Source organism: Lagopus muta, chromosome 20, assembly GCF_023343835.1.
Source record: "Lagopus muta isolate bLagMut1 chromosome 20, bLagMut1 primary, whole genome shotgun sequence".
In the NCBI taxonomy this organism is placed as follows: Eukaryota; Metazoa; Chordata; class Aves; order Galliformes; family Phasianidae; genus Lagopus; species Lagopus muta.
This window is the reverse complement of record NC_064452.1, coordinates 2,766,058-2,790,149: the sequence shown is the minus strand read 5'-3', so window position 1 is coordinate 2,790,149 and position 24,092 is coordinate 2,766,058. Positions and strand designations below refer to the sequence as shown.

Below are 24,092 nucleotides of genomic sequence, written 5' to 3'. Positions count from 1 at the left end.
TAAATCCAGCAAAATTCATTGCTATTTTTCAGTATGGATTAAAATACCAATTTTCGCTTATTTTTAATACTTGGTGCTTTGTTGATAATGAGAAATTCTCACAATCCTGGCTCTTCTCATGGCCTGTCTACAGTGTCACAGAATTCTCTATTCCAACGAAGAAATCACATTTGGGTTTCATCTGCATGTGATTACTTCCTCCTGACTTGGCATTTCATGGTTATGCAATTGCTATTCTAATTTACTGTTATCCCTAGTCCTGAACTCTGCTTTTTGGAGCCCTCTTTACATTTCTTTGTTTCACAAAGGCTGCTGTCATTGGTGGGGTTGGTGCTGCTGGGTGTTTGGGGAGCAGAATTGATTGAATTTCTTCACTTTCAAAATATCACTTGGCACAGCATCTTAATGATGTTGTTTCCAGGCTCACTACATGCTTCTGTGTGACCTTTGATCTTCTGTCTGTTTTAATAGTTTTCCTTCTTTACCCACAGAATCTGTGCTAATTGTTCATATTTAAAAGCACACCGACACAGATGTGTGTGCCTGTATTTCAGTTACAGATGCTGAGTGTTTACTTTCAAGTCAGTGTTCATAAGAATGATGAGAGGATGGTGATGTCTGGGAGATAAGACACCAAGGTATGCACGAATCTCATTGTTTTCATGGAAAATCCTATCATGCAATGTTCAATCATGGAACATTCACATTACTGGTTTAAATTTTAGCCTGGAAAACTCCAGTTCCTATAGAGATTTCCTCTTGTTTTAGCATGGACCATTTCTTTGCTCTTTGTTCAAAACAGCTGTGTCTTGTTTCCATCCCTAATCAGGAATTTGCTCTTTTTCATCCAAGGTAGCCTGCATGTCTGTAGAAAATAGAAGTGCTCATTTACCTTTAGATTATAAATCCTTTGGGTGCACATAAAGCACTGTAGGTGCTTTTGGAGACAATCGTTTGTCCCCAAAGTTTCCTTATTTGTTGTTAATATTTTGATTTCATATCCTCTCTACGTATCACTCCCTGTGTATGGTATCACCATTGTAATTGATGGTGTGACTCTGAGCACCTCTCCTAACTGCTGATCCTGTGATGTCGCTCCATTTGGAGAAGCTTTGAGCCCACTCTTCCCTGTGGGTGAGTCAGTCCTCAGCAGTGTATTATTTACAATCATGCTTCACAGAGCTTCAGACAAGTCCTCTTGTTTGAGGAAGATGTCTTCTGATCTGAGCAAGTTTGTGCTAGATCCTGAATTAACCTCAGATAATGTTGCTTGTTTGCATTTGTTTATCTTCTGCAAAAATAAAACCTAAGTTTTACACAGACAATACATGATCCCACATTCTGCTCTGTTTGGCTGTATGCAGCATGGGTGATGCAGGTCCAGGAGCTCGGTGACAGCAGGACAGTAACACAGACCTTCACCCCTTCCCACTTTTCCATTGCACAGGGTCATGCTGTCTACAGGCAGTTGTGTGCTGCTGCCTTTCTTGAGGTATTATGTAACAGAATCTTTTTTATATTTAGAGCTTGTCTGCCTGCTGAAGAGATCACAGGTTTAATAATAAACTAAATGGAAAAGACAACAATCTTCTTTGAGAGAAGCAGAGAGAACAACCAAGGGTCGGGTTATTTCTGTGGCAGCTGCCATAGAGTGGGGGCAGCCTTACTGTCCTGCTGTGGGTGAGGTGAGTGGGTCGGTGCAACACGGCTCCTGCACAGTAACGAGCCACAAATAAGACTTTAAGAGAAGACTGGTTCTTTTGCATTAGCACAGATCCAGTTTGTGATGAATGGACAGGTGGAATATGAGCAGTACTGAGCAGTCCGAGGTAGGAAAACAAGGTCTGTAGTTCTTACAAGATTTACTTAGTAATGCCGTTGATGTTAGAGGTGGTAGCTCTTATTTTCACCTGACCTTATAGCAGATTTGGCTTTCAGTGGTGCTGGAAATAACTTTGTAGCATGTTTTCTGAGTTTTAAATAATTCTCTGTATCTGTCAGGACAGGAGAGAGGCTGCAGCTCAGCAGACTTGGAAGTCCTGTGTTTGCTTGGAACGGCTTCACACGGCCTTTGTGCGCAGGAAGAGCTATCTATAGATGCACACTGCAGGCGAGCTGTATGCTGTGCAGGCTCAGGACCTGCTTTACCAAAGCAAAAGCCATGTTCTTTTGAGTATGGTCCCTCCTGTGTCCCGTGGCATCCTCAGCACAGCTGTCACTGTAAAATCGGAGTGCAGGTTTTAAATGAGTCTTTGTACAGGAATGCTGGAGGCTCAGCCATGGAGGGGAGTAGGGAAGCACAGAGACCTGTGTGTCTCTTCAGCCTAACAGCTGGATGCTATGGCTTATTCCTACAACCTGGCATGTGATGGAGACAGTTTCAGATGCCTTATATCCTCACATGAGCTGAGAGTGATTTTTTTCCCCCTATTTATTTAGTATTTGTGTAGATAAAGGTTTCTGTTTTTCTTGTATTGGTTTAGGTTTTTTTACCTCTCCAAATTTTCAATTTTTTTCTTCTTTTTGCTCCTCAGAGGTGCCACAAATTGCAGCATTTCCTGCTATAAATAGATCCGTATAGAAAGCGAAGGTGAACTATAAAAGGAAAACTGTTTGCTTTAAGCTTATGGTGCTACAACTACTCCTCCAGTTCTTCTCTTTGCAGTATCCAAGTGTAAATCTCTTCTTGTCATTTGTGGGCACGGCTCTATTGATCCTGCGTAGTGGATTTCACACTGGCACAATCCCCTGTGATGTGTCATGGTGGGGAAGCAGGACGTTCCCCAGACACAGGTCAGCAGACACACACTGTCCCATCAGTCACTCAAGACAGATCATTTCTATGCATTTTTAAGCCACAAAGAGCATAACCTCAGCTGCCATGTTTGACATCATTTGTCAAGTGTAGCCAAGATAATTTCTGTCCCTGTTGTTTTTCATGTGTGCAGTGTTTCATGGTGTGGTCTCTTTAAAACACAGCCAGGGAGCAAAGATGAGGCTCGAGATTTCCACAATGCACTCTTGAATGTGAAGTTGGATTTGCTGTTGTGAAATGAAGATGATAGCTGGGCTTCTTTTTGCAGCAGAAAGATGAAGGAATATAGGTGAAGGGGAACAACAACACTAAGATCAATATAATTAGATAGATATGTATCTCATGGCATGGGTTTTGATTTGATCAAACAGGTCATGTTCAACATATATATGTATCTTTCTCTCTTACTATGTATGTATATATAATTATATTTAGGCAAATCTTTCTTACCTGCTCTTTGTGAATATCACCTTTGAAGACAGATAGTGGTAGGTTTGGCTGTTGTACTTTCAGGAAATCTTCTAGACCAGCATTGGAAGCAGAGGATTTTACAGCACCAGCCTGTGGAAACACATCTGAAGGCTGCCATTGTGTCATTCAGACAAGAGCAACTGAAAGCCCTTATGCATTTCATCTCCTTTTCTGTTCCTCAACACTATAAATAATTCAGATCTGTTGGCTTAACTACGACTGGCAACTGCTATTTATTAAGAATGACTGAAATAACTATGTAGCTCAGTAGAGTAGAATGCATTTGGGACTTCAATATGAAACAGAGTGGCTAAAACATTTTGGTTATCCTTTGAAGAAAAAAGATCTTAAAACCTATTGCCAGTATCCCTTACAATTCTGCAAAGGACAAGTGTCAGTGGGAATCAGGATGTGATCTTCCCTGAGTAAGCAAGGGTTTGTTCACATACAAGAGCATGCATGCTGATCTTGTAGCACCATTTCCCCCTTCAGTGTCTTGTTCGGTGTGCATCGTTATCAGTAATTTAGAAATCGAGGTTACAGTTAAATCTTTAGTTTGCTCCAGTGTATGATATATGTACGTATTTGTGGTTGTGTTTATCTGTGGAATGTTTGTTAAACTGTGTAGATTTTGTTTTATTTTAGTAGGCAAAAAAGCAGCAGTAATTTCTAGTGATCAGTGCCAAGTGAATTGCAGTTCTCATTTCTTTCCTGGTTTAGGGTTAATTAACAATACCCACCCTCCTTGGTGCTGTTGGCCATTAGAGTTGGAATGGCTTTCTGAAGGTCGGTGTCATTATCCCAATTCTGCAGACAAAAAATTAATCCATTGGAAGGGCTAAATTCAGGCAGGGTATTGCTGCAGCAGAAATAGAGAACGTTGCTGTGGAGTGGCAGATATTTGGCTGTACATCATAAGATGTATTACTGCATAACGTGAGAACGCTTTTGCAAGTCAACTGATTATAAATGGTGCATTTGGAATAAATTCTGTATCACAAAAGAGTTGACATTCAGGGCTCGGATGACTAATTATCTAATCTTACATCTGGCATAAACACCCAAGCCATTCGTACAATGAACTGCATTTCACGAGAGAGAGAAGGGAGAAAGGAACATTCTCTGCTGACTCAGTGGTCGTAAATCTTCTGGGGTGTGTTTTGCTTATATTTGATGTTTGCCCCAGGGGCTGAAAGAAGTAAAGTGATCAAATGTCATTTGAAAATCCTGGCCTGCAGCTTCTATTTTTCTCATTTACCCGAAGACAAATATTCCAGTACAGGCACAATTATTTGGGGAGTAACTCTGTGCTATCGCTGAATGGGCACTGCAGATTTGTTACCTTCACCCTTTTTTTTTTTTTTTTTTTTTTGAGAACTCATTTTACATTTATTTGCTTTAATAATGATCTACACTGGAGATACAAAGGAGGAGAGCAGTGTGTTCTGCTATGAAGCCTTTTGTTTCATTTGCATGAAATGGAGCAGTAAGCTACAGCGTGGCTCAGTACATTTTTCCTTTTTGGCCAGCAGTCAGAGAACTTTGGCATGGGAATCTGACCTGAAATAGAGTAGATGCTCTGCATGGGGTGATTTTTATTGAGCTTTTGTTTCTGGGCATGTTGAATTTGTGGTATTTCTCTACAAGGTGAGGAAAATATCAGTGATAGCTTATTTTTAACAGAGAGAAAAATAAGAGATGAATCAGTTATAATTAAATGATACGCATGAACTTTTTAGGGCAAGGAGTGCCTGCTGCAACAAGGCTTTCTGCAGCACAAACTTTTCTAGGTAGCATGACATGAATATGATTTACTAAGGAGAGATCATCAGAAACTCCAAGTAGGGCATAAAACACTGAAATAAAAGGAATATAGGCAAATGTCTTCAGGACAACTTCAGACTCTCTCATTGATTTTAGCTGGCATCTCATTCTGGCTGGACAAAATACAGAACGTATAAATTAAATTTTATGTATACTATGTATGGTTTTATGCTGATGTTGGCACACTTTCAGATGTAGAATTAAATTACTTTTTCCAATAAGGCAGCATAGATTGAGGCATGGATTCCTTTCTTTGCTAATGGAACCAGTAGAAAGATATTGAATTATGCTGACTTTCAAATTGACTGAGAGCCAAAGAGAGAAAAAATCAATGACATTTTTGATGTCCCTTAGAGCTTTTTAACAGGCCCCAGCCTAGCAGGGAAACACACTGTGAGATAACAGCTGTTGGCATTTGGTTTTCCAGTTAAGAAATGTGTTCTTCAGGTAAGCTTGCATCCTGCATAGTCATAGACATGGTTATCACTCTGAGCACAGGGATGCTAAGTAGGCAGTGGCTGGTATTTGGGATGCCAGTCAGAGGATCTTGGTTACAAGCTATGCATGTCACTCACATGTTAAGCATCTGTGTCTGAACAGAGAAGGCGCTGTGTGAATATTTTTCTACAGAGCTTGGCTTAAAGAACAACAGCAAATTAAAGCAGAGAAGGATCTTCTATTTCCACATACATTCCTGGAAGTACAGTGACTCGGGTGGTTAGAGACCAGCTATGGGAAACAACCAAAGATCTCAGCATTGTGATAAATGTCTGTCAGATAAGTGACTTGCTGGTATTTTTAATTATTTGCAATGTTTTGATAATTTTGTAAAAATATACTTGATAGCAGCAGCTATAATTTAATAAATGACAGTCCAGTCCTTCAGAATCTTGGTGCTCAGATGGAAAAGGTTCTCATTTAGATAGAGACTAATGCACAGATGCAGCCTCAACAGCTCAGTGTTGTGACTGAGATTCATGGATGCTGGTCCATGTCTGTGATGAAATAATTTCTCTTTGCCTTCCTTCAAAGTTCAGGTTTACCTTTCATTTAATAACAAGTGGATATAATTCACCTCTGAAGGACTTTAGTCCTGGAATGGGATTTTAAGAGCAAACTCCATATCTTCAGCTCTTTGGTGTAATGAAGACAACTATTGTATCATCACTTCTGGGAATTCAGTTTCTTGCAGTAATTTTGCTTGCTGCTCCTTGAAGATTCATCTTGTTTTTCTAAGGGTTGTTCATGTTATCATGGGCTTCTGTCATTTTAAAGGCAGGTTTCAATGCGGGTGGCATCAGCTCTGCAGAGACTGAAATACAGGTAGCCTCAGAACTGCCATGTTGTGAGAATGAGTCAGAGAAATCAGAGAATTAGGCTTCAAAAATAACACACAGATAATCCCTACAGCTCTGTAGAGGCTGTTCTATGTATTTTGTACTCTTCACATTTCACCCCTTCAGCATCAGTTGCTATTAGTGATATTTGTGATCTAATGACTGTTTGTGTGAATGGTTTGTGATCGGTAGCCATTTGTTTTTTTAGCTGTACACCAGTCTACATGACGTTTTACCTCATCACAGAGACACAGGTGATCCTGCCATCTTGTCTTGCTTTTAGCTTCTGGCTTTCTGTGCTGTCATTCACACTTACCCCTCTGGAGGAAGGAAGGAGCAACTTGCTGCACACAATCTAATTCTAATCTAATGTGCTGAAGACCATATGCTAAAACTCAACGGCTGCCTCATGTGACCTGTATGACCTCGTATGACCACAGGATACAATCCTACTATTGCCATTCTGAAAGTTAATTTCAGAAGTCTGGTTTGTAATGGAAGAAGGCTGCAATGCTTGCATGTCCTGTCTACCCACCAGGTTCCTCCCACCAATCAGCCTAGCCTTGCAGACTGTCTTCAGTCTAATTTGAAAGAGGAACTGAAGTCTAACTAAACATAATTTTTTGACAACTGAAGGCAGAATGGGTGAGAATGGCAGCCCAAGGTAAGAGCGGGCAGGGCTGAGCCCCAGTGCATTCACCTGGCAGCCTCCCAGCGTGTGTGCGCCTGTCTGCTCCTGCTGCTCCTGTCTCTCACTTGGCCACCAGGAACTTCTGGTGAGCCAGATGTTGGAGCAGTGTGCTATGAAGCCTGCATGGGAAGTGTGCTGAAATATGGCAGGGACGGGGAAGTTGGATGCGAGGCAGCACAGCTGGAAAAGTCTTGGCTTTGGCACCCACTGACAGCTCTGGTGCCAGCTGCCTCGGTGATGGGAGTCAGCACAGCCCTGCAGTGCCTGGGGTTCCCTCTGCAGGCAGCTCCCCCAGGGGGTCACAGAGAAGAGGACATAAACCATCATTTCCAAACGCACTTTCATGACTGACTTTTTCCAGTGTTGTGCCAATGTTTTAATTCTGCTCTCTGCCCTGTTTTGTTTTGTTTTGTTTTTTAATTAGACAGTTTGATGTCCCCTGCAGCACAGTGGTTTCTTTACTTCCTTATTTATAAGTTCCTGTCAAAAAGCCCTGACAGGTAAAGGCAGCACCTGAGCCCTTCTGTGGGATTGGTGCCAACGCACTCTAATTGAGTTGTGTTTTTTGCAGATGTTTCCCATCTGATGGCCAAACGTAATTTCCTAGAGTTTTCCATTTATTCCTATGTCACACATGCTTTACTGGGGAGAACAGTTTGTTGCCTCTTCAAATCTTTACCAAAGAAAAAAAAAAGGAGGAAAAAAAACAAATCTGGTTTTCCTAGGTAAGGGTGGCTTATCTCAGTTTGTGAACAAGACAAAACCCAATGTCTTTGTATGTCCTTACAGTGGTTAACAAGTGATAGATTGTTTCCAAGGGCTTTTTAAAACTGTTTACTGTTGCTTATTTTTTAAGGTGATTATATTAAAATAGAGAGCACAAAGTATTTTTAACTAAGGAGTAATTGCCAAATATAAGCTTAACAATAAGGTTTCATTCTATTTTGTGATATAGCGTTTCATGATTGCAATTAAGGAGAACTTGTACTGTTTACCATCAGCAAAAATCTCCAAACCTAATAAGAACGTGCAAAGAGAAAATTATTGTTCCCATGAGAATAATTTCATCCTCATTCACTATATTTATCTGTGGGGCATTGGGACGTTTCTGAGATCATAACCTCCCTGAATGCCTTGACAAGAAAGATGCAGCTATTACAAAATTAATACAGCTTTAAAACAAAGTCTGCTGAGCATATTGAAGCTTCTTAATCCAGCTGTTAAAGGCACTGTCTGAGCAGTGTACAATATCTTTTTAGGTCTAGTTAAGATAGACTTAATTACAGGAAAATATAAATTGCTGCGTGCTCTCTAGAAGATGGCAGTGAGTGCAATCCCAAAGGTTAATTATGTAGTAAACACAGACCACTGCAGTTTCTGTTCAGAATATGGGCACATCAGAAACGGAGTATTTCTGTAATGGTTCTGTATTATATTTCTGTTGCTTACGACTGTCAACACAAGGACAGAATCATTTTGAATGTGACCAGGCAGCTGTCTCTGTGAAGCCTATAGATAGCAGCTTCCTTGTGTAGAGCATTTTCAGCTCCTTCAAACAGATTTATCAAGCATCTTTACTGCCTCAACCCTGCCAGCTCAAATGACTTCTCAAGGAGCTTTGGTTATGCAATCTTTTAAGAAGTGCACTGTTGTTTTTGTTTGTTTCTTCTCTTTGTTGTTTGTCTGCTTTTTCTCTGTTTTAGCAACTCCCTGCAACAGCTAAAATGTAGTGCAGGGTTTCAGTGTGTTTTAGGAAACACATACCCATTTGTCCACCGTGACAAGGCTTTAAATAAGCTTCCAAGCTTCCACCTGCTGTCAGAGCAGCAGGACAGCACAGGGCAGAGCAGTGAGCTCACGGGGGAAGTGGTGCTTTGTGAGTGCGGAGAGGAGAACCTTCAGAGGCAGGAGCTGGAAATAGCATTTGTCTGGCATAATTAGAATAGCACCCGTAATTGTTGTGGGATCTGAGGACTGCTTGGTGGAATATTCCTTCCTGATGTACAGACGCTAGGAGACAAACAGAAAGCCCTTGGCTTGTGCCTTGTTCCAGTGGCTATCCCCACAGCCAGCAGGTGGCTGAACAGAGCTGGGTAAGAAGCAGAAGGATCTTCCCAAAGAATTTTCTCCGTTATTGCTGCAGCTCACAGCATGGGAACTTTCAGTAATAAAGACTTTAAAGGTTTCTTCAAAGGGCTTCCAGGCTGTTCGACAAGCTCCATCTGGAAAAGATCTCATGAGACTTTGGAGTGTTTTGTAAATACAGGCTGGGGACAAATGAGGGCTTTCTTAAATTGAATTCTTGCAAAACTTGCTTTCTAAGAAGAACTTGCAGCAGGCCACATTAGCACAGGAATGTTTACCAAATTGCATCCCTGGTGTAATGCCTTTTGGAAAGGGTACAGTTAGCTTGTCATCCCTATAAAGACTTTTACTAACGCAGTAAATTAGAGGTCTTATGGGAATGTGCTGCAGTTGGTTCTTTTCAGGCCATGTTCTTGGTCTTGGATTACTGTGTGAAACTATATACGATGCTTTATACTGTTTGCCTGTGGATTTGTTTTGTGTTTCAGCAGATTGAATAGTATTTCTATTTAAATCGTGTTTCATTCCAACTAAAACAGTTGGTGTTCTGTAGTGTCAGGAGATTCTTGAGGTAATAGGAGCACTGTATGGTTTGTGATTTACTGCCCATTTCAGCCTTTGAGAGCCATCAGTACCCTTCAGTCCATTTTTTCTTGCTTTGTTTGAATCAGTGATGCCTCATCAGTCTCAGCACACCATGCAGTGGGGGTGTGCTCAGCTCTGGTGGCTCTTGGTTGTGGATTTTGCTCCGAGTGCCTGCAACATCATTTTTCCATCAGCAGTGCTAACGCTCCGGCAACACCAGCATTACCAAATCTAAAGAACTGGTTGGTTGTCTTACTTTCACAGTTTTCCCATCTTTGAAATGCTTCAGCCCCCATCAGACAAAACCTGCCTGTCTGGAGCTCTTACTTGTCTGTACATTGCACTTAGTGCTTCTGGCAGCAGATGAGAACAGAGAATATGGAGCAAGTAAGAGCTATGAAAGCTCCATAAATCTTATATAGATTGAAGATATTGCCTGCTATCATCTTGATATTTTTCCCTTTGCTTGTGTTCTTATATTGAAATCTCAGCATATTTCATGAACATTGAATTAAGCCTCCTACAGTCTTCCTCCTCCTCCTTCTATCCCTCAGGAAATGACATTATCACCCCCTCTTTGTAGATGAGGAACTGAAGGTCTGCATAGTGAAGTGCTTGGTCCAAGGTCAGCTCCTGAGCTAGTGGCACGGCTACGAATGGACACAGACATTCTAGCTCTCAGCTCTGCTGAACAGGATTGTGCCCTCCTGGTTTCAGTTCATCATAACTTGATGACTGTTCATATTTGAACATAAGAACATGGCAGAAGAATTAATTTTCAACCAGCCAACAGGTAATCCTTTGTTACACCAGCAGCAGGACACAAAGTACCTTCCATGCTCTCATGGATCCTGTCTGCTGTTGCTTGCTTTGTGCATGGGAAGATGTGAGGACAGCTGAGGACTACGAGAAAGAGTTGTCACTTGAGCGTGGCTCTTTGTTGTTTGGTGGGATGTGGTCGGTACTTGCCTGAACGTTCACTTTCATGATAAAAATGAAGGCAATGGATGGACCTGATTCTTCATTTGTCTCATTATAGCAATAATGAAGTATCCTGACAAAAGTCAGACTTCAAAATCTAATCTGTTTTAAAAGCAGTCAGAAACTCCAGTGCGCTCTTCTGCTTGCTGAAGGGGAGAAGTAATTCCACTAAAGTCCTCTGAGAAGAGAAATAAGAAGTGAATTTTGTCGTGCTAATCAGGAAGAGGAAGTCATCTGTCTGCAGCTGGTCGCTTTGCTGCTTACATGGCATAGCCCTATAAAGGCTACATAAGAAGCTTTGCGATGAACAAATGTCAAGGGCAATTAATTCTTTGGCAGGCAGCTGTTATTATTAGGACAAAGAATGGCCAGACATAGAAGGAAAGCCTTCAGCTGATTTAGTATTCTCTACCTGTTCCATCAAAACTGTTAAGTCACTCAAACCCCAGCGAAGAACTTTTATGCAGTGAGAATTTTAAATTTGCCATCTCCCTTTTCTAAGCAGGAGGCCTTTTAGTAGGTTTAGAGCACAGAGGAATAGCTCAGAGAAAACATTTGGAAATTCTTCTCCACTTTAATGCTATCAACAAGAAGAGTTGTGTGTTAGGTCGGTAACATAATAATATGTGGGCTGAGTTAAACCCACTTCAGACTGTTTTTCTCAGAATTAATTGATGGAAACTGCCCACTTTCAGGCTTGATTTATTACCTTAGCAGAGTTATTCCAGGATTGCTGCAGTGCATCTGTGGGTGTTCTAAACACGCCCACAATGCCAGAGAATCAGGAAGGATGTACTTAAACCCCCTAATTTATCTAATAACATCTCCAGCAGGTTTTTGTGTGTGTGTGTAGGTTTAGTATTGTGATGGAAATACATTCTTTGGCTGGATGAAGAGCTCCTGTGTGAGACCAGTAGCACTGGCTGCAGGGCTGTGTAAACAGCATTGGGAGCTGATGGGGGAGATGCTCTGACTGCATAACTTGTAAATGTGTATTTTAGTTTCGTACTTAGTATACTTAGAATGACATCTAAAGTTGCAGATATAAACACTCACAATCGTGTCTTACAGAGGTGGCCATCCCATCCCATCCCATTTTGGCAGCCATCGTCTCAGTTCTCAGCAGTATTCCCTCTTTGCCCAGTAGATATTCTTGAGGGCTCGTTTACAAGGGGTAGGAAACAAGTTTGGTCCTTCTAAAGCTTCCTGCACTGACAGGTTGAGGGCAAGCCCTGGACTGGGGATCAGCTGGGATTCCTGCAGATGCCACGCAGCCTGTTCTGTTCATGCCTGTAGTGAGCTCCATCCGAGGGAGGTGTGTTTGTAAGTGCTTTCAGCATGGATTCTTCTGCTGTGCTTTATTTAGGCTGTACCATAATAAATAATCTTCCTGTGGATTTTTTTAGAATGCTGTTCTGGTGGTGTTGCTAACTGCAGACATAATTATCCCATCCCAGGCGTCACAATCTCTCACTTTTGTTGTAACATGAAAATTGCATGTAACATGAACAGCAACCGGTATTGCTGCTCCGGAGTATTGAAGCTAATAATAGAAATGAGAAACCTGTTCTTTGTGAGCTAAATAAAGGCAGACAAGACTCAATAGAAAATCAGCTTCCACGTGCGCCCGAAGTAAAGGAGATCCCGGCGTTCCTCCTGCTGATCACTCTTACCACCGGGCACTGCTGTATGCAAATGGCATCAGAGTTCCTGTGCTGTGCTGGGAAGAGCCAGTCCTAAGGCAGCTGATTTCCTCGAGCCGTCGTGCTTCATTAGCAGGCGTGCTGCTGAGGCCTGGAGGTGCTGCGTGAGCAGAATGCTCAGCTGCTAATTCTAGGAAATACTCTTAGTGATGGTGCAGTGACACAAGTGGCTTTCGGCATTGCTTGGAGGGCTGGGGCTTGTCTTGTTATGATGTATCACCTGCAAAAAGATATTTAATGCGAATCTTATATTTAAATAATTTGTAGATATGCTGAATTCTGAATAACAAGGATTGGAGGATGCGTTTCATATACGTTTCCTGAATCTGCTGCATAATCCTACTGCTTGTAGCGATGTTTGGTGTCAGTAATCCAGAAAATGTTTTAGTATCATGGTTTTTCAAAAATCCCCAAGTGCAGTTGTCTTTTCCTTGCAGCAAATCAAATGTGAGCACAAGGGATGGGTGCCACGTGCTTCTCGGGCTCCAGAACTAATCTGATAGGTCCGTGTGTAGGGGTTGGTATGTTCTGGATCTTGGGTGGATACTTCTAGGCTGATGCCTCCTCCCCATCCTTGGTAAAAGTATGAGCACAGACTTCCTGGTCCTAAGTGGAAGAAACAGGCTCAGGAAGCGTTTGCTCATTGCCTGCTCCCTGGACTGGCTGATGTGCAGTTCTGTGGTTGATGGGCTGTTTCAGAAAATGGAATTAGCTCATATATCTCTGTGTGGTCCTGCAATGGTAGACACATCCTATGCAGGACATTGGTACATGCATTCAGGCTGCATCAGCAGGAGGCACGTGGAAAAGCTAAGTCAGACAAATGGGAAATACAAAGGTATGCGTAAATTAAGGGGCATTAAACTCCTCTCGAATGAGAAAATGTACATTCAAGTGGCCTTGGTTTGCTATAGATTAATTAACCTTGGGATTTATCAGGTTTAATTAAGCTACAGTGAGTTAAAGCCACTTTTCTCTTGATGGAGAACATTCACGAGGGAGCTTAATTCCCTTTTAACCTTATGCAATGCACACATTCTTCATACTTCCTGTGAGTTTGCCCTAACTTTCCTCAGTGTTGCTTAGATTTTGGAAACTTTGAAAACTGAAGAGTTCTCTTATCCTTTGGAATCCTGGCTCCATTTCTAGCTGGACAGAGTGGACTTACGATAAAGTGCATAACGGACACTCAGCAAATATGCAGTACACAAGGACTGTGTGCAAAATGCAGGGGCTTAAGGTCTAGATTTGAAAAGCAAATAAAGGGTAAGACGTGAAACATGAAAGCATCAGAAATGGAGAAAATAATAATGAAATGGGCTATTAAAATCTATGTGGTAAGCCTGGGGAGGTCCTGCTGTGGGACTGTGGTGCTGTCTGACAAAGACTCAGAGGTTTTACAAGTCTCAGACAAGTCCAGGTTCCAATTTTCTATGGAAAAGGATTGTGATGTATTACCGTGACTGCGAATTGCTTTGCTAAATATCTTTATATGGGTTTCTTTTTTTCTCTTTTCCAGTAATTGCCCTTCATTTCTGGCTGCTGCTTTAGCTAGAGCAACTTCAGATGAAGTCCTCCAGAGCGATCTTTCAGCACTCTACTTACCAAAGCACGTGGACAACGCCGATGGCATTATACGTACGTACATCAGTGCTCAGCAGCGTGCAATTGCACGCCTTGTGCATCTTTCTTTACCAGAATGTCTTACAGACAGTTCTTAGATTTTAAATTCCTCAGTGCCTTAAGCGATCCATCCAGTCCCACCATGTGATGTGGTACTAGATTTTCCCCACATTAGCTCCTGCTGTCAGTTAGCTAAACAGGGTTGGGCTTCACTCCTGACATCATCCTCCCTTGTGATATAAAAAAATTAATGGACAATTTACCACAGCCCAGGTAGCACTAGTGGTTAGTTTCTTTGTCAAAACTTTCTTGGTTTTGACTCTTGTCCAGTTTCAACTTTTACCATTGAATTATCTTTTTTCATTTTGTTCCTTTCTCCACCTGCGCTTCAGCCTTTTATTGAATTTTTGCTCTTTAGACCAGATCTAAGTCACTCCTTTATTTTAAGAGCATCTCTGTAAGGACTAGGACTATATCTGGTGGCCCTGGATTTCTTGGTAAGCATTTGTAACAGTGTGCCCTGCTGCTTTCCTCCTGGCAAGCACAAGTTGTTCTTCATCCTTAGAGGAAAGTCAAATACGTGTAGGAAGAGGAACTGAAAATAATTCAGAATTAAGTTTAGCTTTTACTACAGCTCATTTATTTATTTTTTACTTTCAGCAAAGAGTAATACACACATATTTCATGCTGAAGAGGAAAGTCTCCTTTTATCCATATATCTTTGTTAGCTATCAAGATTTTGGCAGCGTCCGGCTCCAGGCTGTGTACTTTCCATGCATTAAATAATTTCATAATTCTGCTGACTAAACAGTCTTGAAAAACTTTCTGGGATGCTCATTATGACACAGAGCAACGCTCCCCATACTTGCTGAGAGGAATTCTGCCATTCCATCTGGAAAATACCGCTGCCAAGCCACTTTGCCCATTCTCTCCTTTCCTGATTAAAAAGAAAAAAAGAAGAAAAAAAAAAGATTCTGGGGATAAGTAAGAAATATAAAACTGGCTATTTGGAGATTCAGATGCTGGTGAATTTCTCAGCCTTTGGAAAACTGAGAAAAAGAAAAAGATGCGATGGGTTCCCTTTTGTAGGTATTGCTGCCTCCTCCTGCTGAGCAGGTAAATGGAATAGATTTGTCATTGTTCTGGCTGAGCAGCCTTCATTAATTTCAAATTGAGATCTCAGAGACTTGCATAAATATTTGACAGTCTCCAAGGAAATGTTGACTAAGCCTCCACGCTGAATATCTACAGAGTTCAACAATAAAAAAAAATCACACCTACAGAAATTTCCATTTAAATCTATTTAAATCTGTAATACACAGATGCCAGCAGAGATTGGGTGGCATGTGTACGGGCTGTATGCAGCAGACACTGAAAGTTTGAGGCTTCAGACAGTATGTTGAGCTCAATTGTCATAATGAAGGTACTTAAAGATGAAATATACCTTTGCAGACTCACTGTAAGGTATTAAAATGTGAAAATAAGGAGGGAGAGAAAGATAGAGAACGTATTCTGGACCACAGTAAAGCAATGGCTTAATATAAACGCTGCAATTTCACATAATTTCACACAGGAAATGTACAAGGTTTCTCTAACCAAGACCAAAATTGGTCATTGGTCAGAAACCAGACTTCTTATGATTAGGGCTTTCCTTAATCTCATCTCTGTGGCGTGTCAAACCCGAGTTTTGATCCCTGTTGTCACACTGCCCAGATTTTCAAGAGAGGTCTTAAAATGTAGGTACTAAAAAGCAAAATCTGATTACCGGTATTCTCTTTACTCTGATTTTCCTCTAAACCATGTCAGCAGCCTTTAGGAACAATAATGCCTGAGCTGGATTTCCTACCAGCCGTGGTACAATTAGGCACTGCCTCCAACACTGGGGATTTTGGAGCAGCAGGAGGGAAATGAAATTCTCCATGACACAACCACAGTGACAGCTGAGTCAGCTCTGGCTCAGCGCTGCAGCATTAACGAGTGATGAGTAATTTACAGCTGTGAGGGGGTGGTTTGACTTTTGTGGGCCTTTCTCCTGTTTTAACCTCAGGAGCGATTATTGATGAGGCTGACACTACGCATACTCCCCATACTCCCTGCTGGGGAAGGGTATTTAGGATTTCAACACAGCAAATCCATTTACTGCATTCAGAGTCATGCTCTGAACTGTAACAGCCACGTGACATTGAAGGGCACGGTGTTTCCCATTATATAGGCCCACTGGAAGAAGAGATGGAAGAGTAAGTCTGTGGAGTTTCCTTCTGGAAAATAAAACTTGGATGCTTCAGGCTGTACGTGTTCCCTCTTTAAATACATTATCCAGCAAAGAGATTCCTAGTGGCACTGGTGGGAGTGGTATAGGTGTTATGGGAGAATTGGTATGCGTTACTGTAATGGTGGTGGGATGACCTGGTCATTTGCTTTTATTCATTTTATTTTTTAAAGCTACGTGACCAAGAAGACAGGACTCCTCCTTCTGATTACATACGTAGCTTATTTCCAACTTATCCATTGGTCTTGAACCAAATGATAATCTGTAATGGTTTGTGCTCTGTGTGTGTGATCCTGTATGCCATGCAGTCCCTATCAGAGTGGCTGCACCACCCTGTGCAGAGCTACACAGGGGATCCAGTGCTGAGGGAAACACATTGCTTTTCATTTTTCCCAATTCTGCAAATGAGTTCCCCAAAGGCACGGGGGCATGTTTAAATTAAAAAGACAAACAATGAGCTTCTCACTGATGAATGCTGATCATGATAAGTTTGGCTTTCTCTTTTCATGTATCAGCAGCCAGAATTTCCCTGCTGACATCCATCTCAACTACTTGGCAAAAATGGTTTTGTTTCATCTTTGTAATGTATGCAAGAGAAAAACTCTCAATAACACTCTCAGCCTTTTATTTGTGGTTTTTGTTTTCCCCAGAGATTGAGACAGTGAAACTGGCCCGCTTAGTTTTTAGCAAACTCCATGAGATCTGCAGCAACTGGGTGAAAGAATTCCCCCTCCAGCCGAAGCCACACCGCTACTATGAGACGTCCATCCACGCCATCAAGAATATGCGGAGGAAAATGGAAGACAAGCATGTCTGCATTCCAGACTTCAACATGCTCTTCAACCTTGAGGTAAAGTGAGATTATGTGGAAGATTATGAATACGTTTGCCATTCATGGGGCAACTGGACAGTCTTCTACTGTGAAAATGAAAGCCATCCCTGTGAGGGACCTGGGAAAGATTGAATGTCAGGAGGCAAGCCTGGTCGTAAGTTGGTTCAGTTGATTCTGTAATTATAGCAGCTGTATGACATGCAGTTTCTATGTGGTGTATACAGAATAAAAGAGCAATGTCTGCTAAAACGCCAGCTAACTAAACACAGCATGTATGTGCCCCATCCTTATTTAACCAGTCATGCAGTGGCTGAAGAAGTGACCTGCCATCATGCAGAAAGCATGGTGTAGTATTATTTGGTGGAACTGGCAGCCAGACTTCCCTTTTGTATCAGCCATCAAGTGCTCATGCTTGCCCTTCCTTCAGATATAAAACTGGACACTGAGGAGGATCAAGAAGAAGAAAGTGGCAAGAATTTTACCATTGAGATCAGATTGCTGCATAATTGATTCTTTATTACATTCTGTCACTTTAATAACCATTTTCTGTGCCCTTTCCAAATTTTACCTTTAAATGATACTAATGCAAGCAGAGGCAGATGTTTCCTCTGCCTGTCAATTGTCAGCTTTCTTATTCCAATTTGTGTTGGAGCCTGTTACTTAAAAATTACAATGTACAAATACTCCAGTCATTGAGATGGCTGTCAAGGTTGAATTGGCACTGACAGTGGGTTGGTGTGTTCTATGTGTGAATAGGCACAGGAGCTGCTGTCTCTGGGTGCAAAGCATTGTTTCTTTGTTTGAACAGATAAGGGGAAGCAGAGAAAACGTGACTCCAGGATGAGTGATTCTGCTGTACTTGATTTGTGAATGCAATCACATTTCATTGTCTGATGAGCGACTACATACGGGTGTTTTAAAAACAGGCATCTGAAGTGATGTGGATTAGAATTAAAAAAAAAAAAAAGAAAAAGAAAAAAAAAGAGAAAGCAAGCAGAGGTTAGCTGGCTTCACATTTTAACTGTTCTGGCATTTCATCCCTAGTGGATTTCAGTCTTGATGGAGACTTCACATAAACTGTATTAGATGTTCTTCTTCACTCTCTGTGATTTTCACAGTCACAAAAACTTCTGCTCTATTTGATGGGAATGGCACTTCCTATTTGAGTTGAGTGACTGAACTGTAGCAAATGGAACATAAGGAGCACTGAGAGAGCTATACAGGTGATTCTTGCAGGGCATCTCCTGCCATTTGCAGGTAGAATTCATTAGCAATGAAGTGGGAATTTTCATCCATATTTCCCTTTGATGCAAGTGGAAATAGTCTTTGTACTTTGTTGTTCCAGTGGAGATTGCCTGTAAGTGCAGTTTAATGCTGGCGAATGCTCGCAGAGGACATAACAAGTCCCAAGTTCAAAAATCTTAGAGACAATCTAATGAACTGTTTGCGTTGCTTTCTCCTTTAGTTGTTTTCCCAATGTGTTTTCACTGGCAGGACCAAGAAGAGCAAGCCTATTTTGCGGTGTTTGACGGCCATGGGGGAGTGGATGCTGCCATCTATGCCTCCATCCATCTCCACGTGAACATGGTGCACCAGGAGATGTTTCAGCACGACCCGGCGGAGGCGCTGTGCCGAGCCTTCCGTGTGACGGATGAGCGCTTTGTCCAGAAGGCAGCCAGAGAGGTGACTGAGTGACAGGGGGACGAAGGCTTGACTCTGAAAGTATTAACTGACTAATCAAACTGAACAAAAATACAACCAGAAGTTGGGTGAATATCATCTCATGAGGGAGGCAAGAACTTTCTGGCACATCAGGCTATTGAAACAGGACTTTGACAGGAACTGTGTTAGCAGGGGTGCACTAAGTGCTGTGCACAGCCTGGGGTCAGCAGAGGGCCATCCATGCACAGTCTGTAGAGCTGATCCCATGTTCTTCATGTTCCACAGAACCTCGCTCCATGCGCTTACAACAGCCAGTTCATTAAGAAGGATGCTGCTATTCTTATGCTCACGCACTAACTAGGTTTAGTCCTTGGGGTGTTGTGTTTTTTTTTCCCCCCCTCATTCCTACTACGTAAATCTTAGTTCTAAAAAGCTAGAATAAACTGATTGCTTCCTCAGCCTCCTAAGCTCATATAACGGCTGGGTTAAGTGGAGAACTTGAGATGCAGATAGGAATCTGGCATAGGAAGTCAACTAAAACAGCAGCATTTAGCCCTGTTTCTGAACAGCCCGGCTTCTGAAATGCGATTCCAGTTCAAGGCAAGTCAGGCAAAAATCAGTGACTCGCAGTGGCCCTGAGGGGCTCCTAACAGTCAGAACAGTAAGGAAAGTGCTGCCCTGTTTCTCCTTGGGAACAGGCTGCATGCACGTTAAAAAACCAACACGTTTTTGAGTTAACCAGAAAAGTGCTCTGAAATTGTTCTCATTGTCTCACTTAACACTACAGGCCTTTTTTTTCCCATCCAGAGCCTGCGTTGTGGAACCACTGGGGTGGTGACTTTCATCCGAGGGAATATGTTGCATGTGGCTTGGCTTGGGGACTCCCAGGTTATGCTTGTGAGGAGAGGCCAAGCTGTGGAACTGATGAAACCCCACAAACCAGACCGAGAGGTGAGAACGGCCTGTTTTAAATCCACCTGGGCAGTGTTTATCATGGAAGCTGGCAGATGTCATTGTGATAGGGGCTTTTTGGACACTGAGTGTCATTTTCTCAATGCCTCTCAGAGAGGCAGAGCGTGTTGCAGTTTATCTGATTTGACTGGAAGTGGTTATGAATTTGTGTGCAAACTCTTTGTTCGCATCAGAAGGGGCTTGCAGCCCTCGCCCTGCTGTGTTTGTGAAAACACCAGGTACTCGTGGAAGCATTCAGAGGGAAAGCACTAAAGAGCTCTATTCAACCAACTCCTGTGCTGTCTTGCTGTTTAGGATGAGAAGAAACGCATCGAGGCGCTTGGTGGCTGTGTGGTCTGGTTTGGAGCCTGGAGGGTGAATGGGAGCCTGTCAGTCTCCAGAGCTATTGGTAAGAATGGGCTTTAATTCCATTTTCTGCCTTGCTTTTGCTTTGCATCAAAATTTTTTTCTAGTAATCCAAACATGAAATGCAGCTGAAGACAGAACCGTGTGCACCGAACCTCTATTTTTGCCTCTAGTTTGAGGGGCTGTTCAAAATAGTTTCTAACCTGAGGAAGAGAGAGCCATTCACTCCATGCTGTGTTAATAAAAGGCTTCCAGATGCTGCAGCTGCAAACCCACGGTCTTGTGTACATGTGTTGTTTTTCCACAGGGGACGCTGAGCACAAGCCATACATCTGTGGGGACGCAGACTCTGCCTCCACTGTACTGGATGGCTCTGAAGACTACCTCATTTTAGCCTGCGATGGTTTCTATGACACGGTCAATCCCGATGAGGCAGTCAAAGTGGTGGCTGACCATCTAAAGGAAAATAATGGTGACAGCAGCATGGTAGCACATAAATTAGTGGCATCTGCTCGGGATGCCGGTTCCAGCGACAACATTACTGTCATTGTGGTATTTCTCAGGGACATGAATGCAGCAGTCAGCGTTAGTGAGGAGTCGGACTGGACAGAGAACTCTTTTCAAGGTGGGCAAGAAGACAATGGGGAGGATAAGGAAAACCATGGAGAATGCAAGCGACCGTGGCCCCAGCACCAGTGCTCAGCACCTGCTGACCTAGGCTATGAAGGACGAGTGGATTCCTTCACTGATAGAACTAGCTTAAGCATAGGGTCCGGCATTAACCCATTCGATGATCAAGGCTATTTAGACCTGACAAAAACAGAAACTAGTACGCCTAATAGTGCCAAATACCTGCCACCAATTGAAGTGTTTAGTCCTGGTATACCAAAGAATGCAAGTTTGATTAATGGCTTGACAGTGAAGAACGAATCACCAGAGAGCACATCATCAATGTGCGGACAGAGCGACCCCAGGGAGTACAGCGCTCCTCTTGGTTTGCGTGCTGCAGAGCGGAGCATCTACAGGGTGAAGGGTTTAACCCCCATCTCCTTTGGGCTGGAAGACGAACTGTTCAAGTCCTTGGGAAAACGAGTTGCATTCTTTCATTTCCGATTCTGTTCTGGGAAGAGGCGACGAGGAGCCAGGCTCAAACCAAAGTTTCACACGCCGCTCTTGGCTCGCGAGCCTTCCCACACTGAGGGGTCGGCTCTGCCCTCGCCTGTCCGAAGCCGTGGTAGCACGAGGCTGTTGGTCAGACACTCCCCGTGGTGGAGGCTGCCCAGTGCTACCGCTTACAGTGAGGGCATGTTTTTGACGCGAAGACAAAGTCATTGTATACCAGACGCGTACCTTCATCAATGCTGTAAGATGTAACTGTCTCCCTTGTGTTTCCCCTTCAGACTCCCAAAATAGACATTCCCAAAATAAAACCGGCATCATCAGGAAGCGAAAAAAGGTGGGCATTTCAGAAGTGTGCTACAGTCTCCTGCAAAGCTCAAACCACGTGTAAATAGATCTAGGAATTAACAAATGTAGTTGTTTCAATTTCCACAAGGTTTGCTGGTGGTGCCGCCCGAGCAGCGCCAACAGCCACCCGCACACACAGCATTAGTCACACTCACCAGTGAAAGCTGAATAGCTGGGTCCTGGGAACAGACACTGGGAGGGAACAGTCCTTGGAACTGCAGGAAGGTGAACCCACCTGAGATGCATCTATGGAGCAATATGTCAAGAAAGGTTCTGGTTTAGAACTGCTGATATTTTTTTTTTTAGAGTGGGGAGGAAGTTTCCATAGAAGTCCAGGTTGCGTGGGTTATTTTGTGTTCTGCTGTTCTGCTTTCTGTTTATTTCAGGCTATCATTAAGATGAATCAGAAAATCACATCCACTTTTGCAGGTAAAAGACTAAAAGCCATACAGGGTTTTACCAGGTACCTTAGGAATGGACAAACTAAGCTCCTGCTACTCTGTTCTCAGACTCCCATTGAGGTACAGACTCATAATTTACCTATTTTTTTTCTTGTAAGATAAAATGTGGAATATGAAGAAAACTGTTTTTGTAGTTTTTAAAACAAATATTTCCTATGGCTAGAGGCGCAGCATAGGGAATGTCGTATATTTCTGGTGCTTTTAGTGGCATTTTTCTTCTTTGTCAGTTAAGGAAACTGTTCTCAGTTGGTTTTAATCAAATATGATTGTGCTTCATGCTTTGAGCCAACCTCTCTCCACCGTAACTTCATCTCAGGTCTTAAAAGAAACCACATCTGTGGAGATGTTCAGTACAGCACTGCTGTCGCTCCACAAGGCAAATCAGAGAGCTGCTTGCTAGGAGTAACGAGCAATTCAGGAGCTGTTTGGCCGCAGCAATGACTTCTAGATGGCAGTGGCATAATTGAACATCGGGTTGCAGCATGAAGGACAGTCAGATGCTGCACCTGCCAGGAGCATCAGTGCTGCAATTTGATGCTTTCCACAGTGTGTCAGAAGGGCTGCTGGAGCGATCCAAAGCAAATGGAAATGCCATGGATGCCTATGAGCAGGGGATGCGTAGGGGGTTAGTGCAGGAGTGGGATTCTCTGACAATCCACAGCTCTGCTTTGGTCCACCCTGAATTCAGAAAGACAAGTGAGGAATGGCAGCAGACCTTATACTGAATAACAGAGGGCTGCTGATCAAACTTGGGATCAAACAGTGCCCACCAGCTCTGCCCTGCTCTCGAGGTGATGTTAAACCCTCAAGGGAGCACTGAATGAGGACGTAAGTGAGCAGGCTATTCCCATCAGCTCCACTGAATAGGCATCCTGTTACTATTACTTGTTACAGTAAGGAGGAGTATGAATAAATAAGTCTTTGTGAGCATTTATTGTACAATTCATATCATTTTAGCAGTAATAATTTAATAACAGTATTAGTACCTAGCTAGCATTTGCAAAGTATTTTAATATTAAGTAGTCAGGAGATTATCCAACACAAAGAGATGGCAAGGTTTGAATTCCGCCAATTTCTGCTTCTTCTGTCTTTGATGCACTATTTTAAAAGCAATTTTATGAATAGCAAAAGGCTTTGTGAGTAACCAGGAGTTGGAGTGTGGCTTCAGATTCCTTTGATCTTTTTCAGACTTTTTTTTTTAAATCTTGTGGGATCATTGGCTCTTATCTGTCATCTTAGTAAGCCTTAGCTGTTTTCTGTGTTCTCTTTAGCTGCAGCATATGTTCCGAGTCAGATTTACTAAGGAAATTTGAGAAACGGTGAAATATGCAACTCTGGGGCATCTCTGTGGTGCCTTTGTTTTAAAATTATTCACAGTAATAATAATGCATTGAAAGTCCATCTTGTAGCTGACTGGTCTGAGAAGAACGGCGGTGGTGTAAGGGCGATTCTTGGTCCGATTGAACTAGAATGGCAAACTGTCACGGAGGACAAAACTTCTTCCCAGCCTGCTGGAGCGGTTGAAGAGCGCTGGACTGCATGTGTGCTGTTTGGGAAGGATAAAGCTTTTTAGGTGTGGATTCATCAACAACTCTGCTGCTCACACCATCCATCTTGCCAGGAGAACAATCCGCCATCGTAGTTCCAGTGTGGTCAGGTTAAAAAACACAAACACAAACCATTGTATAGATAGCAAGTGTTCATTTCTTCACTAACTGCATATTTATAGAGTAGATAGGAACCATTTGTAAGGTAAGTCCTTTAAAGTTCTATAATATTAAAGTAGTGGTTATTGGTCTGATATATGCTGCTCTTGATTCTACACACTAGACAAAAAAGCAGTGCTTTGTGAAATGCAGTGTTTTCTCTTAATGCCACTGGTGATAGGAAGTAGTTCTCTTCAGTTCAGAATCCTGTGCCCTTATTTGCTGCTTGCTAACGTAAGCAATAATCCCCCTCTAATGGTATC

At 42.5% G+C, this 24,092-nt stretch overlaps 1 protein-coding gene across 1 annotated transcript in view; it reads left to right on the top strand.

Annotated features, from left to right (window-relative positions):
- Nucleotides 1-21,576, top strand: part of PPM1E (protein phosphatase, Mg2+/Mn2+ dependent 1E) — a 54,124-nt gene extending 32,548 nt beyond the window's left edge. Inside the window, exons 2-7 of the mRNA XM_048967163.1 lie at nt 14,012-14,130; nt 17,035-17,234; nt 18,711-18,899; nt 19,686-19,829; nt 20,145-20,238; nt 20,503-21,576. Of these exons, the coding sequence (XP_048823120.1) occupies nt 14,012-14,130; nt 17,035-17,234; nt 18,711-18,899; nt 19,686-19,829; nt 20,145-20,238; nt 20,503-21,569 (1,813 nt within the window). The 3' untranslated portion in view covers nt 21,570-21,576. The remainder of the gene's footprint in view (nt 1-14,011; nt 14,131-17,034; nt 17,235-18,710; nt 18,900-19,685; nt 19,830-20,144; nt 20,239-20,502) is intronic.
- Nucleotides 21,577-24,092: the final 2,516 nt, after the last annotated feature.